This window comes from Scyliorhinus canicula, chromosome 13 (assembly GCF_902713615.1).
Source record: "Scyliorhinus canicula chromosome 13, sScyCan1.1, whole genome shotgun sequence".
In the NCBI taxonomy this organism is placed as follows: Eukaryota; Metazoa; Chordata; class Chondrichthyes; order Carcharhiniformes; family Scyliorhinidae; genus Scyliorhinus; species Scyliorhinus canicula.
In genome coordinates this window covers 66,866,956-66,883,645 of record NC_052158.1, presented here as the reverse complement: position 1 = coordinate 66,883,645, position 16,690 = coordinate 66,866,956, and the positions used below count along the sequence as shown (strand labels likewise).

The 16,690-nt window shown below is 43.6% G+C and overlaps 1 protein-coding gene across 4 annotated transcripts in view; it reads right to left on the bottom strand.

Moving 5' to 3' along the window:
• Window positions 1-16,690, bottom strand: part of sept2 (septin 2) — a 109,168-nt gene that overhangs the window by 44,794 nt on the left and 47,684 nt on the right. For all 4 annotated transcript variants that reach the window (XR_005462768.1, XM_038815127.1, XM_038815128.1 and 1 more), the window contains exons 3-5: window positions 6,945-7,110; window positions 2,340-2,426; window positions 1,104-1,227 (exon numbers count right to left, since the gene is read on the bottom strand). Coding sequence is in view for 3 of the 4 variants with exons in the window: in XM_038815127.1 (XP_038671055.1) it covers window positions 1,104-1,227; window positions 2,340-2,426; window positions 6,945-7,110 (377 nt within the window). In the remaining variant the exon portion in view is untranslated. The remainder of the gene's footprint in view (window positions 1-1,103; window positions 1,228-2,339; window positions 2,427-6,944; window positions 7,111-16,690) is intronic.

The following is a 16,690-nucleotide window of genomic DNA, read 5'->3' as shown; positions in this document are numbered from 1 at the left end:
TTAAAAGCATAGGTCCCCATTAATTGTCCGGGTATAAAATTATTTTTCTTTTTTATTAATTTAGGGTACCCAATTCTTCCCCCCTCCCAATTGAGGGGCAATTTAGCGTGGCCAATTCACCTACCCTGCACATTTTTTGTGTCGTGGGGGTGAGACCCACGCAGACACGGGGAAAACGTGCAAACTCCACGCGGACAGTGATCCGGGGTCAGGATCAAACACGGGTCCTCAGCGCGTTAGGCGTGCTGCCCCTGTCCAGGTACAAAATTATAAAAGCAGAATAACAAATTAAAAGGTGAAAACAAAGGACAGACAGGGATTAACAGGAAGATCCTTACAAGCACACGGCAATGATCTTAATATGAAATGTTTTCCATTAATTGTTAAATTAATGGAAGGGCAGCACGGTAGCATTGTGGATAGCATAAATGCTTCACAGCTCCAGGTTCGAATCCTGGCTTGGGTCACTGTCTGTGTGGAGTCTGCACGTTCTCCCCGTGTGCGCGTGGGTTTCCTCCGGGTGCTCCGGTTTCCTCCCACAGTCCAAAGATGTCCAGGTTAGGTGAATTGGCCATGCTAAATTGCCCTTAGTGTCCAAATTGCCCTTAGCGTTAGGTGGGGTTACTGGGTTATGGGGATAGGGTGGAGGTATGGGCTTGGGCAGGGTGCTCATTCCAAGAGCCAGTGCAGACTCGATGGGCCGAATGGCCTCCTTCTGCACTGTAAATTCTATGAAAAGTAGCATGTTTTTTTATGACTACACAAGATTGGAGAAGTACAGAAACACAGTTGCCATTCATAATCAGTACTGGAGGGAACAACCAGTCAATTTGTGAAAAACTGCAGTGTTAAGCAGGCTGGCTAAATTAGCATAAATGTCAAACACAGCTCAATGTAAAAAAAAAAATGCAAGTGCAGTAATTTTGGAAAGGAACATGTGAAATAGATTAGCGGAGATATACAAGTCACTAAAAGTGGCAGCAAGTGCTCATAGGTATACAGACTTTTATGACACCTGCAGAACTGCTCAGCTAACAAAATACAGGAATCCAAAATTTAAACAAGCCTCATACTAGTTTCTAATTTATAACAGGCTAACATACCAATCCTGGCAGTTTATTGCATCCCCATATCCTGGAGTGTCAACTACAGTCAGACGCAACTTCACACCACGTTCTTCAATCTCTACGGTCGATGCCTCAATCTGGACTGTTCTTTCAATTTTCTCTGAAAAAAAACAAGAGAGATCAAATTGATGTTTCATCAACCATACAATTTGGACTTTTCCATTTATAAATCACTTGGCAATTTCCCTGGGTAAAGATTCTGCTTAATCTTCAGCTCCAAGGGTGGACAGAGGTCTGCACTGGAGTCCTCAAACACTTGCAACAGCCACAGGAAGGTTCAAAAGTGACCTAGTTGGGGAAAGGGGGGGTGCCTTGCAAGTACATACTTGCACCCAACCTCATTGTCACGCCAAATATCACAGCTGGCAACAGTAACCAGGCAAAGCACAATGGGTACAAGCCCACATTCCGTTTTTCTTTTGCGCATGGGTCAGTTTGGAATGCTAAATTTCACTACTCCCTGCATGATCTGTACCACTAATTCAAGATGCATACAACAACTCTTTCGCTTTCAACAGACTGTTTTATGTTTATTCTAAACCCCCAAAATAGGTCAGTTAGCCATGTGAAAACTTGAGACCTCAGCCATGAAGAGGAAAAATGGCAAACGGTCTGAAAACAGAATTTCAGGAAAGCAGAAACAGAATATTTCATAAAGACAAGTGAGGATCATATATTTCAAAACTCTACATATCAGATAAATGCTGGAGGGTTACCTTGCGATACACATATTCTGCATGCCCCTGTATTCAGCCATTCTAGACCGTGGTCCAAGAGACAAGGACCATGACATGTCCTACAATTCCAGAGAAGCCAATGTTTTTGGGGCTTACCCACTCCGGAGTGAGTTCTCCACCCCAAAATGAGGCCAACAGTTCAGTTCACAACAGCTAGAAATATTCATCCCTTCTCTGTGCCAAAATGAAGACTTGCACTCAAATCATGTTAGGAAAGCACACGTATGAACGACATGCTTCTGCTTGGAACGAAAATACTAAGCAATAGACTAATTGATCACAACTTACCCTGCCAGCAGTGATGTACCCATTGACCCCAACAGTCATGACAGCTAATGAACAGAGCCCCATCCCCTACAAACTGACATTAAAAGAGACGTCACATCAGCAACCCACCTCAAGCGCTAATGTGTATACTTTTTTTTTTAAGAACTGATTTAAAAAACATATATTCCCGCAACCCCCAGCACCTTACCTGCAGCTCCAGGGATAATTCGCTCAGGGTAGAGGTCAGTCAGGAAGAGGCTGTTAATTAAAGTTGATTTGCCCAGGCCAGACTCACCTGCATAAAAAAAGTTACATTAAATAGACTAGCCTGCGACGTTAATTTGACTTCTGATATCAACTGTTGGGAAAACTAAGATTTCCAACTTTAGGGAAGAAATTAAGCACCTGACAATTTACAGTAGACAACATACATGCATTCAAATATACAAACAAACAGAGGAGTTAGGACCAGTCACCCAGTGGGCTATTCGAGCCTCCTCAGCTATTTCAATAAGATCATGGTTGTTCGGATTTTAATCTCTGCTTCACGTTCCTCCCTACCCCTGATAACCTTTCACCCCTTTGCTTATCAAGAATGTATCTAGTTCTAACTTGAAGATAATCAAAAGCTTGGCCATCGCTGAGGAACAGAATTCCAAAGACTCAGGAGCCTCAGAAAAAGGTTGTCATCATCACTGGCTTAAACGAGCAACCCGCCCCTTTTCTTCACTTCCAGAAACGAGTTCAAATTCTAAAATTGCAATTACGTTAGGCAGCATGCACCGCAGTATAAAAACTGCTGGCTGTTTTCAAATCCAAGTCAGTCCAGATGGAGCCACTTAATGGTGAATGGAAGATCCAGTATCAAATCCATATGATGCACTCCTAATGTCCATAACCGACAAGACTCGAGTAAACGTATTATAGAATGAAGCCTATGTTATATCAAACCTTAAGGCATCTTGAGGAACTGTTTAGTGGGAGTGACATTGTGTCCAAAAAGGAATCACCATTTTTTTTCTTTAAATACAACTGGTGATACTGCTTGGTGATTTCTTCTTCCGATGCCAAGTGATTACATCCGCGATTTCTGCTTTAGATGCAGAGTGCAGCTCCCAGCACATTTTCCTTAAATATATCCCAATCTGGGAACCTCAGCACTGAATTTCAGATAGCCTCAAGACTTTCAGAAAGAAGCTATCTGATCGGCTGGAGAAGATGCTAGCTGTTTGGTGAGCATCTCGTAAGTGGCTATGTTTTATTCTATTCTAAAGGTTTCCAATAGTATGGGAACTATACTTTTTGTAAGTTGATAGAGCAGCAAGTGTTAGGGTATGTTAATAGCCAGCGCAGGTCATGGGAGTCAAGGTAGATCTATAAAATAAAATAATTAAAACTTTAAAATCAAATAATTAACGTTACACCTAAAACACATACACCTGTGTAGTTAAGAAACATAATTTCTAGTAGTCAGTGGTAGTAGCATTTAACCAGGACAGGAAATTGTTGCATATGCAAGTAATTTAATTAACTAAATAACAAGTAACAATGGCAGGACAAATATTATACCCTAGAATGTGGGCATTTTTGGACGCCAAGGTGATTAGGACGCCAAACTGCAGACACTGCGCAACATCAGGGAGGGGGAGAAATACCTGGACACTTTATGTACTGCACCATGGGCTGTTTATTTCAAATTTATTACATTAATCTTGGAATTTGGGGAAACGTACAAGAATGATCAGAACAGTGTAATTAAGCCTGTAACGCAATTAAACCAGGAGGATTTTGCAAATGGGAAATTTGAGAACTATTTTTGGATCCATCTTTTGTGAAGGGAGGAACAACCTTGAGCAGTATTTTTTTGAAGAACTGATTTGATTTTTTGCAGATGCAGCAACAGCAACTGTTACTATCCTGAGGAACTCCTGCAGTGAAGTGCTGGAGCAGAGATGATTGACCGCCAACCACCACAACCATTTTCCTTTGTGCCAGGTAGGACTGCAACCAGGGGCAGCATGGTGGCGCAGTGGGTTAGCCCTGCTGCTTCACGGCGCCGAGGTCCCAGGTTCGATCCCGGCTCTGGGTCACTGTCCGTGTGGAGTTTGCATTCTCCCCGTGTTTGCGTGGGTTTCGCCCCCACAACCCAAAGATGTGCAGGCTAGGTGGATTGGCCATGCTAAATTGCCCCTTAATTGGAAAAAATGAATTGGGCACTCTAAATTTGTAAAAAAAAAAAGACTGCAACCAGCGTAGAATTTTCCCCAATTCCCATTGACTCCAGTTTTGTTAGGGATCCTCGAAGCGATACTCAAATGCTGCCTCGATGTTAAGGGCAGTCACTCTCACCTCACCTCTGGCATTCAGTTACTTTGTCCACGTTTGAACCAAGATTGTGATGAGGTCATGAGCCGAGTGACCCTGGCGGATCCCAAGCTGAGCGTTGGTGAGCAGGTTATTGCTGACTAAGTGCTCCTTGATAGCACTGTTGATGACTCCTTCCTTCACTATGCTGATGATGGAAAGTAGACCGATGGTTGTTAATTGGCTGGGTTAGATTTCTCCAGTTTTCAGTGTGCAGGACTCATCTCGGCAATTTTCCACATTGTCAGGTTGTTGACAGTGTTGTAGCTGTACTGGAACAGCTTGGCTCAGGATGCGGCAAGTTCTGGAGCAAAGTCTTCAGTACTAGTGGCATAATATGGTTACAGCCCATAGCCTTTGCAAAAACCAATACCTTCAGCCGTTACTTAATATCACGTGGAGTGAATCGTATTGGCTGAAGATTGACATCTGTGATGCTGGGGACCTCAGGAGGAGACTCGGCACTTGTGGCTGAAGATTGTCGCGAATGCTTAGGCCTCGTCTTTTGCATCATATATGCTGAGCTCCTCCATCATCGAGAATGGGAATACTTGTGGAGTCTCCTCCTCCAATGAGTTAATTGTCCACCGCCATTCACAGCTGGATGTGGCAGGACTGCAGGGCTTAGATCTGATGCTTTCATTGTGGAACCACTTAGCTTTGTCTATTACTTGCTGCTTACGCTGATTGGCACACTAGTGGTCCTGTATTGTAGCTTCAACAGGTTGACACCCCATGTATGGGTGGGTCTCGCCCCACAACCCAAAGATGTGCAGGGTAGGTGGGTTGGTCTTGCTAAATTGCTCCTTAATTGGAATTTTTAATTTTAAAAAAAGGCAATGGTTTCACGGTGATAACTTTTAATTCCAGATATTTTATGGAGTTTAAAATTCTAACCCCTGCCGTGGTGGGATTTGAACCCGGGTCGCCAGATCATTACTCTGGGTCTCTGGATTACTAGCCCAGCGACAATACCACTACCTCCCATAGGTTTCATTAAATTGGAAAAGATTGAATGCAACTCCTTTTTTCAAAAGGGAGGAAGACAGTTAGATTAACATCTGTCATAGGGAAAACATTAGAAGCTATTAAAAGACATTGTAAGATAAATTCAAGGTAACCAGGCAGAGCCACATGGCTTTCTGAAAGTGAAATGATTAACAATTTATTAGAGTTTTTGAAGCAATAACAGATGCTGCAGGTAAAGGGGAACCAGTGAACTGGTGGATGAAGATTTTCACTAGGCATTTGATAAGGTTCTTCATCAAAAGTTCCAATGGGAACTAAATTATCATGGCATGCGGGGTAACACATTGACACAGATAGAAGATTGGTTAGCTAACCTTAAATAGTGCTAACCTTAAATAGTTGGCAAAAACGGGTCATTTTCTGATTAGCAGGATGTGACAAGTTGTGTACCATAGGGTTCCGGGCTGGGGCCTCAATTCTTTATAACGTATATCTATGATTTGGATGAAGGAATTTGCGGATGGCACAGGATAGGTAGGAAAAAAGTTAAGAGGACATAAGGCGGTTACAACAAAGAATAGGAAAGTTAGGTAAGTGAAATAAGATATGGCAAATGGAGTGTAGGAATGCAGATGTATGTGAAGTTGTCCATTTTGGCAGGACAAAATTAAAAGAGGCATATTATCTAAATGGTGAGAGATTGCAGAACTCAGATTCAGAGTGATCTGGGTGTACTAAATTATGAATCGCAAAAGGTTCATATGCAGGTACAGCAAGTCATCAGCAAATATTGTTATTCTTTTATTGCAACAACATTTGAGTACAACAGTAATGAGGTTATGCTTCTGTACTATGTTGATCACCTTATTTAAGTGCATTAGAAGCAGTTCAGAGAAGGTTTATCAGATTAACACCTGGAACAGATCATCTTATAAAGGAAAGGCTGGACTTGTCTCCGCTGGAGTTTAGAACAGTAAGAGGCAACTTGATTGAAACATGCAAGAATTCTGAGGGGACTTGACAGGGTTGATGTGAAAAAGATGTTTCCTTTTACGAGAGAATTTGCAACTCGGCCACTTTCCGAATACTGCATCGCCCATTTAGGACAGCGATGAAGAAAATAATTCTCTCAGATGAAACACTTTGGAATTCTCTTCCTCAAAAGGTGGTGGTGACAGCGTCCACGAATATCTAAGACAGAGGTAGATAGATTCACCAAAAGGTTATCAAGAGGGGAGGCGGGTGTAGGCAGGAATGTTGAGATTAAAATCAATTCAGCCATGGCCTTATTGAATAGCAGGGCAAGCTGGAGGGGCCAAGTGGTCTACTCCTGTTCCAAATTTGTATGTCTGTATATTCATAGGTAACATGAAACATCTACAAAAAACATTTCCTTGAACATGCACATCCCCAACTCGCAAAGAGGATGACAAATGTCTATAAAAATATTGAAAACTTGAGAAATAAATAAACCACTTACCAACCACCATGAGCGTGAATTCAAACCCTTTCTTCACAGATTTACGATGCACCTGATTAGGCAGATTGGCAAATCCCACATAACCAGGAGTCTCTGGATTGGTGAATTGAGCTTGCTGCTGCTGCTGTTGCTGTTGTAACAGTTGCTGCTGCTGCTGTTGAAGCATCTGCAAAAAATCAAATCAGTTTTTCTTTTTAAAAAAACTGTTCACGGTTCCTGATTAAACTTTTAACATTTCCCCTTTACAAAAGATGGATCCAAAAGTCATTTTCACATTACCACATAGCCAAATCCTCCTGGTTTAATTACAAGTCACAGGTTTAATTACACTGTTCTGATCATTCTTGCACTTTTCTCCAAACTCCCAAGATTAGTGCAATAAATTTGAAGGAAACAGCTTGAAACGTAATCAAACAAAAGAATTTAATGGCGCAGTACATTTAAGTCAAATAAAACATTTGTAGATTGTCAAATATGCTTCCTGCCTGGCAACTATATTTTAAGCTGTTCTCCCAAGTGATTCAGCTTCTTGCAGTGCTCGAGATCAATTTGATTCTCTCTAGTCACTTCGTAGTTTGGCATTGAAAATACTTTGTGCATGTTCAACAATTTGGCCACCAGGTGGCTTTCACAACCATAACATTTGGAAACCACATGCACTATCTGGTCAATTCTATTTCAGGGGGCTCTGGGCTACAGGCTAGCAGGTTTACAGAAATTGTGAAAGGTACCAGTTATATATACTTAGCTGCCTCAGGGTTGTAATGGTAAAATACAATGTGCATTAGCAGATACAAGTATTTGCTCTTTAAAATTAAATATAGCTTTAAAACTCAGACTCAAAATAAATTGCAACTGCATTGGAACACGAAAATCAATTTCAAGGATGTTGAACTTTGATTTTTAGGGTTGTCGTTGAGATAGAAACATAAAAACAAGAATAGATGAAGAGATTGAAAGTATGTAGGAACAAACTGGCTAAATGTGATCAGTACATACTCCCATGGAGGATGGATGCTGTCAGTGACTCACTGCTGCAGATTTTTATACCCTGCATAAAAAAGCAATAGCCTGCTTAGTCCGAAATGCAAATCGGCTCTAGCTACTAAATTTATGTTTGTGGTGCTGAACATCTCTAATTAAACACATATATTCATACGTTGGAATTGAAAACAATGGGCACAATGCACCCCAAAAATTACAGTGTCATTTTGGGGCGGGTTTGGCAGGTGAGATCCAGCCCACATAGAAGTTTTTTCAACAATGGGGAGCTGAACTCGCCGGCAACACCTGCTCTTCCGAGATAGGGGCACCATTTTCAATGGGTGCCCCAATCTCCAAGTGAGCTTGAGGGTCCCCCATACACATGGACAATGCCACCCCTGCAGATATAGTAATTAGCCCCTACCCACCCAGGCACTGCTGGCCACTCCCACGATGCTCCTGATGCAATGGGATTGATACCGGGCGCACCGCGGTGGGAAAAATTGCACCCAATACCCCATCTCATCAACTGCTAATAAAAATTGGATGGGAATGGATCCTGAAAGCAGTGGCTTTCATTTTTCGTTATTGTATACTGGAAACTTCAAATATATTTTAGTCTCACAACCGGATTTGATTTTTTTTAAAGCACAAAACAAGTTTCGTAAACAAGTCCCACTGCTTCTCCAAGGTCTAGAGCGCCAGAGGAAGAGATTAGTTGTAGATTTTAGAGACAATATAATCTGGATACATTTGCAGTTGCTAATCAATTCCAAAGTTGCACTTATAGCAACTCGTTAACCTGTATATGCAAGCTCTGATCCAAACATAAGATGTCATATAGTAGGTATATGTGGGTATTAGAAATCTAGAACAAAAACAGAAAATTTAAAAAATACTATTTAACAACTGTGGAGAGAGAAAGTTAACTTTTCAGTTCTGAAGGGTCAATATCCAGAAATGTTAAACTTTGTTTCTCTCTCCACTAATGCTGTAAGATCTATGGAGCCTTCCCAGCATTTTCTGGTTCTGTTGCACAAGATTTATTAGTCTTTACAGGGTTTAAGTGATGGTTTTGATTATTAAATGGTCCCCAAGTAGTATTGCACTTTCCCTCTCCCTTCCCCCACCTTGCTAAAACCTGACTGAGATTCAACCCCTGGCTCTTGGTTTGGCTAAAATCTAGAGATGGGTTGATAGCTTTAGCTGTATTCAGAGACACCAAATCGCAGAATAGCTGCACAGCTGGAATACACGTTCTTCAGACAGCAGCATATCCCCCCAGGGTGGTCTCTCTCTCCTTCCGTTCCAATGCAAGCTGTTGAGTTAAAAACTCGCACAATGTGGAAAGCCTGTAACATGCTTCTTTTAAAATTTATCTTGCTACATTGGGTTGCCACCTCTACTGGAGCACATTCCTCCAAGTCTCATCACATGACACTTCATCATGTGCTCACAAAGTGAAGGTTTAATTCATTTTCTGCAAACTCAAACAGATGTGATCAGTAAGAGTATGCAACAAAACTGAGCCAGACAGACTGGAATGTCAGAAGTTTGATCATGCAGTGCTGAGTTGACTCATTACAGCTGGAGTAGAATTAGGGAGAACAGCCAGTGTTTGTACTAAACGCCTGCTCAAAGTGGAGGCTGATGATTGGGTTTTGTGGAGTTGCCTCTGTATTCTGTACACATCCACTCTCCAGGTTCAGGAGATTTTCATCCAACACTCCTGGAACTACATTCCAGTGCATGGTGCCGACTGAAATGAAAATGAAAATCGCTTATTGTCACAAGTAGGCTTCAATTAAGTTACTGTGAAAAGCCCCTAGTCGCCACAGTCCGGCACCTGTCCGGGGAGGCTGGTACGGGAAGGGCTGATATACAAGGGGTGACATTCTAATGAATAAAGGAGCATGGGAGTAAAGGAAAAGGAAGTAAAATTGCTCGTAGGTAGGGGGATTACTATTTTGAGGGGGCAAAATATCTATTTAAGTTCTGGGCTCTGAACAACCTCTTAAAAGGACACAATCTCCTGCAGAATGTTTGAGGTGAGGGACACCGTCAGTGTCCCTGCTGATTTCACCTGTGGGAAGTGCACCCATCTCCAGCTCCTCAGAAACAGTGTTAGGGAACTGGAGCTGGAGTTGGATGAACTTTGGATCATTCGGGAGGCAGAGGTGGTCATAGATAGATAGAAGCTTCAGGGATGTAGTTACTCCGAAGAATGAAGATTGATGGGTGACGGTGAGAGGGGATGGGAGGAAGCAGTCAGTACAGGGATCCCCTGTGGTCGTTCCCCTTAGTAAGAAGTATACCGCTTTGGATACTGGTGGGGGGGGGGGGGAAGAGAAAACTTACCAGGGGTAAGCCATGGGGTACAGGTCTCTGGCACAGAGTCTATCCCTCTTGCTCAGAAGGGAAGGGGGGAGAGGAGTAGAGCATTAGTCATTGGAGACGCCATAGTTAGGGAGATAGATAGGAGATTCTGTGGGAAGGACTCGCGGTTGGTGTGTTGCATCCCAAGTGCCAGGGTCCGTGATGTCTCGGATCGTGTTTTCGGGATCCTTAAGGGGGAGGGGGAGCAGCCCCAAGTCATGGTCCACATAGGCACCAACGACATAGGTAGGAAAAGGGATAGGGATGCAAGGCAGGAATTCAGGGTGCTCGGGTGGAATCTTAGAGCTTGAACAAACAGAGTTATTATCTCCGGGTTGTAACCCCGTGCCACGTGGTAGCGAGACGAAGAATAGGGAAAGAGAGCAGTTGAATACGTGGCTACAGGAATGATGCAGGAGGGAGGGTTTCAGATACCTGGATAATTAGGGCTTATTCTGGGGTAGGTGGGACCTCTACAAACTGGACCAGAGGGGTACCTCTTCGGGAGGGTTTAAACTAATTCAGCAGGGTGTTGGGAACCTGAATTGTAGCTCCAGTGTACAGGAGGTTGAGAGTAGTGAGGTCATGAGTAAGGTTTCAAGGTTACAGGAGTGTACCGGCAGGCAGGAAGGTGGTTTAAAGTGTGTCTAATTCAATGCCAGGAGCATCCGGAATAAGGTGGGTGAACTTGCAGCATGGGTTGGTACCTGGGACTTCGATGTTGTGGCCATTTCGGAGACATGGCTAGAGCAGGGACAGGAATGGTTGTTGCAGGATCCGGGGTTTAGATATTTCAGTAAGCTCATTGAAGATGGTAAAGGAGGGGGAGGGGTGGCATTGTTAGTCAAGGACAGTATTACGGTGGCAGAAAGGACATTTGATGAGGACTCGTCTACTGAAGTAGTATGGGCTGAAGTTAGAAACAGGAAAGGAGAGGTCACCCTGATGGGAGTTTTCTATCGGCTTCCGAAAAGTTCCAGAGATGTAGAGGAAAGGATTGCAAAGATGATTCTGGATAGGAGCTGTAGCCACCTGGGGTGGTCACGTCCAGATTACAAAATGGACACCCCGGAACCAGAGGAGAGTAGAACAAAGCAGGCCAACGGCCACCGAGGGCCCGCCCAGCAATCAGGGCAGCCACCCCTTTTTATTGGAGGAAATCGATACCGATGATCAGGATACGGTCCAATTAATTGGGACCAAGTTCAAGGCCCGCCCAAAAGCGCGCAAAGCCCCCTTCGGGTATAAGAAGAAGCCCCCCAAGAGAGAATCAATCATTCTTCTTGGCCTTGGCTCTCAGCGACGAGAGGCTTGCCTAGCAGCTGCACCAGAACAAGCAAGTCCAAAGTCAGCACACGCTATGAGATAGACACTCCTAGCTACTATTCTGTACCAGCTCGACCCCAGCAGCCTCAGAACCGGACAACAGCCATTGTTCCTCTAACTGAGTGGGCGCCCGAAGCTAAGTATAGGCTTTAGTGGTAGTGATAGTTTAGTTCAGGGGTGGGCAAACTACGGCCCGCGGGCCGCATGCGGCCCACCAAGATCAAGTCATTAAAAAAAAAATTTTTTTTTTTAAAAATTTTTAAATATTTTTTTTATAAGGTTAATGGGGGGGGCTGTTGGGTTACTGGTATAGGGTGGATACGTTGACTTGAGTAGGGTGATCATTGCTCGGCACAACATCGAGGGCTGAAGGGCCTGTTCTGTGCTGTACTGTTCTATGTTCTATATGAGGCGCCCAGAATCATAACCGGGTGAAGCGCCATTTTTGAAAAGTAGACAAAAAGAGGGCTAAAGGCAGGATGCCGCCGGGGGAAGCGCTGAGGTATATGCCGCACGCTAATTGGTTACAACCGGGACTATTAATTAATATACTATGCGGCCCTTTAAAATTGTGAATTTCTGAATGTGGCCCTTGCACGGAAAAGTTTGCCCACCCCTGGTTTAGTTAGTAGAGTTTGTGCACGAGTATAATTGACTGTGTGTGTGTAAATAAATTAGCATTGATTTCGAACTTACTAACTGGTGTATCGAGTCTTTGATCAGTATTCGGTTTTGAACCTTGTGGCGGTATCGAAAGATACCTGGCGACTCTTGAGCAAACGTAATTAGAATTAAAGAAGGCGACCATATTAACCGCCATAAACAGAGCCAATTAAAGAGAGAACACAACGAGCAACAGAGCGAAAGTAACAGGGTAGTTGTTATGGGGGACTTTAACTTTCCAAATATTGACTGGAAACGCTATAGATCGAGTACTTAGATGTGTCCGTTTTTGTTCTATGTGTGCAGGAGGGTTTCCTGACACAATATGTAGATAGGCCAACAAGAGGCGAAGCCACATTGGATTTGGTACTGGGTAATGAACCAGGACAGGTGTTAGATTTGGAGGTAGGTGAGCACTTTGGTGATAGTGACCACAATTCTGTTACGTTTACTTTAGCGATGGAAAGGGATAGGTATATACCGCAGGGCAAGAGTTATAGCTGGGGGAAAGGCAATAATGATGCGATGAGGCAAGACTTAGGATGCATACGATGGGGATGGAAACTGCAGGGGATGGGCACAATTGAAATGTGGAGCTCGTTCAAGGAACAGCTACTGCGTATCCTTGATAAGTACGTATCTGTCAGGCAGGTAGGAAGTGGTCGAGCGAGGGAACCATGGTTTACTCAAGTAGTTGAATAACTTGTCAAGAGGAAGAAGGAGGATTTGGTAAAGATGAGACGTGAAGGTTCAGTTAGGGCGCTCGAGTGTTACAAGTTAGCTAGGAAGGACCTAAAGAGAGAGCTAAGAAGAGCCAGGAGGGGACATGAGAAGTCTTTGGCAGGTAGGATCAATGATAACCCTAAAGCTTTCTATAGGTACATCAGGAATAAAACAATGACTAGGGTAAGAGTAGGGCCAGTCAAGGACAGTAGTGGGAGGTTGTGCGTGGAGTCCGAGGAGATAGGAGAGGTGCTAAATGAATATTTTTCGTCAGCATTCGCACAGGAAAAAGGCAATGTTGTCGCAGAGAATACTGAGATACAGGCTACTAGACCAGAAGAGCTCGAGGTTCATAAGGAGGTGTTGTTAGCAATTCTGGAAAGTGTGAAAATAGGTAAGTCCCTTGGGCCGGATGGGATTTATCCAAGGATTCTCTGGGAAGCTAGGGAGGATACTGCTGAGCCTTTGGCTTTGAGCTTTATGTCATCATTGTCTACAAGAATAGTGCCAGAAGACTGGAGGATAGCAAATGTTGTTGTCTTGTTCAAGAAGGGGAGTAGAGACAACCCCGGTAACAATAGACCAGTCAGCCTTACTTCTGTTGTGGGCAAAGTCTTGGAATGGTTTACAAGAGATAGGATTTATAATCATCTAGAAAGGAATTTGATTAGGGATAGTCAACATGGTTTTGTGAAGGGTAGGTCGTGCCTCACAAACCTTATTGAGTTCTTTGAGAAGGTGACCAAACAGATGGACGAGGGTAAAGCAGTTGATGTGGGGTATATGAATTTCAGTAAAGCGTTTGATAAGTTTCCCCCATGGTAGGCTATTGCAGAAAATAGGGAGGCATGGGATTCAGGGTGATTTAGCAGTTTGGATCAGAAATTGGTTCGCTGTAAGAAGACAGAGGGTGGTGGTTGATGGGAAATGTTCAGCCTGGAGTTCAGTTACTAGTAGTGTACCACAAGGATCTGTTTTGGGGCCACTGCAGTTTGTAATTTTTATAAATGACCTGGAGGAGGGCATAGAAGGATGGGCGAGTAAATTTGCAGACGACACTAAAGTCGGTGGAGTTGTGGACAGTGCGGAAGGATGTTGCAGGTTGCAGAGGGACATAGATAAGCTGCAGAGCTGGACTAAGAGGTGGCAAATGGAGTTTAATGCAGAAAAGTGTGAGGCGATTCATTTTGAAAGGAGTAACCTGAAGACAGAGTACTGGGCTAATGGCAAGATTATTGGTCGTGTGGATGAGCAGAGAGATCTCGGTGTCCATGTCCATAGATCCCTGAAAGTTGCCACGCAGGTTGATAGGGTTGTTAAGAAGGCATATGGTGTGATAGCTTTTATTGGTAGAGGGATTGAGTTTCGGAGCCACGAGGTCATGTTGCAGCTGTACAAAACTCTGGTGCGGCCTCATTTGGAGTATGGCATGCAGTTCTGGTCGCCGCGTTATAGGGAGGATGTGGAAGCATTGGAAAGGGTACAGAGGAGATTTACCAGGATGTTGCCTGGTATGGAGTGAAGATCTGATGAGGAAAGGCTGAGGGACTTGAGGCTGTTTTCGTTAGAGAGAAGGTGGTTAATAGGTGACTTAATTGAGGCATACAAGATGATCAGAGGCTTAGATAGGGTGGACAGTGAGAGCCTTTTGCCTTGGATGGTGATGGCTAGCACAAGGGGACATAGCTTTAAATTGAGGGGAGATAGATATAGGACAGATGTCAGAGGTAGGTTCGTTACTCAGAAAGTAGTAAGGGCGTGTAATGCCCTGCCTGCAACAGTAGTGGACTCGCCAACATTAAGAGCATTTAAATGGTCATTGGATAAACATATGGATAATAAGGGAATAGTGCAGATGGGCTTTAGAGTGGTTTCACAGTTCGGCACAACATCGAGGACCGAAGGGCCTGTACTGCGCTGTAATGTTCTTTGTTCTATGTTCTTAATTGAGTTGCTAACCTTTTGGTATCCTGTCCAAATCATCTGTCAAGAGCTGAAACTCATGATTACAATTCTCTCCTTCATGCAGATTAAGCACACACCTTTTTATGGCAACATAAATATCGAGTGGCAAGTCAACCCAGAAATCCTCTTGTGCCCAAGATGGAATGGGCAGCACTGCCATGGACAACTGAATGGCCCCTCAATGTACACCATTGGGTTGGTGGGCTTAACAGCCTGGAATTGTGCATACTATTGTTGGCATACAACACAGTCACTCTATTACAAAGTCTACCAATTATTTCCTATAGGCTAAGCTGGAAGCAGCCCACAGAGCTGGCCTGCAGAATCCCCAAGCTGGAGTGGAGCTCATCGTTAAACAGATGTTGGGTAGTAATCTTGGATCTTGCATTATGCATATGCATTGGTACCAAGCATAAATCCAAGTACATGTCTCCAGGTTTCCAGCAATAACTGGGTGATTAAATTTTCCATTCATCGAGTCTCCAGGACAAACTGAGGAAGTTAGTAACTCTATCGCCACACCTAATTGAAATCAGGGCCAAGATGAATAGCTTATTTTGTTAGGCAAGGGCATGAAGGGATGCAGAACCAAGATGGGTAAATGCAATTGAGGTAATAGATAGACCATGATCCAACAGTGGAGGAGTGACGAGCCTACTCCTGTCCGTGTCCTATTTTTAAAACTACAATGGTTGCATCGACATAACAGTGACAAAATATTTGGGTAATGAACACCTTGACAGATATTGAAGCCTCCGCGCTCGTTTTTATTTTCCACTGCCTGCCCCTCAGAATGCATTAATAAAAGTTTGATTGGCTGAATAGAGTTCTTTGATGGAGTCTGCAAATAAAAAAAAGTAGGAAATGAGGAGGGCAATCATAGACTTCAGGGAGGACAAACTGATGAAATGCAAAGGCACATGGGCCGATAAAATGTAATGCTGAGAAATGTGAAGCAAAACGTTTAGGGAGGATGAGAGAAGCAATATGATCAAAATCATGGAGACGTGGGTTGGGGAGCACGGTAGCATTGTGGATAACACAATTGCCTCTCAGCTCCAGGGCCCCAGGTTTGATTCCGGCTTGGGTCACTGTCTGTGCGGAGTCTGCACATTCTCCCATGTGTGCATGGGTTTCCTCCGGGTGCTCCGGTTTCCTCCCACAGTCCAAAGATGTGCAGGTTAGGTGGATTGGCCATGATAAATTGCCCTTAGTGTTGGGTGGGGGTGTTAACCTTGGGTAGGGTGCTCTTTCCAGGAGCCGGTGCAGACTCGATGGGCCGAATGGCCTCCGTCTGCACTGTAAATTCTATTCTATGAAAATGAAACAATTTTAAAGGGAATCCGGGGAGAGAAACCTGGGGGAACAGCTAACAAAGATTCCAGATGTTTTTTAATAGGCACCCAAGTGCATAATAGAAAGGAAGTTATGTTGAATCTTTCTAAACATTAGAAAATTATTTTCAAATCTGGGTAAAACATTAGGAAAACGTCCAGACCTTGGAGTGTGCAGAGATTTACTAGGATGGTACCAGAGATGAGGGAATTAATTCAAATATGGAACAATCAGAGAAGTTGGTTGAAGTTTTCCCCTTGGGGCAGAGACGATTTTGTAGATTTGATGCATTTTCAATGGTTTTGATAGGAGGAAAAAAAAGTATTTCCAGCGATTGATGGGTCAGAAATCAGAGCACATAGAATGCGATTAGC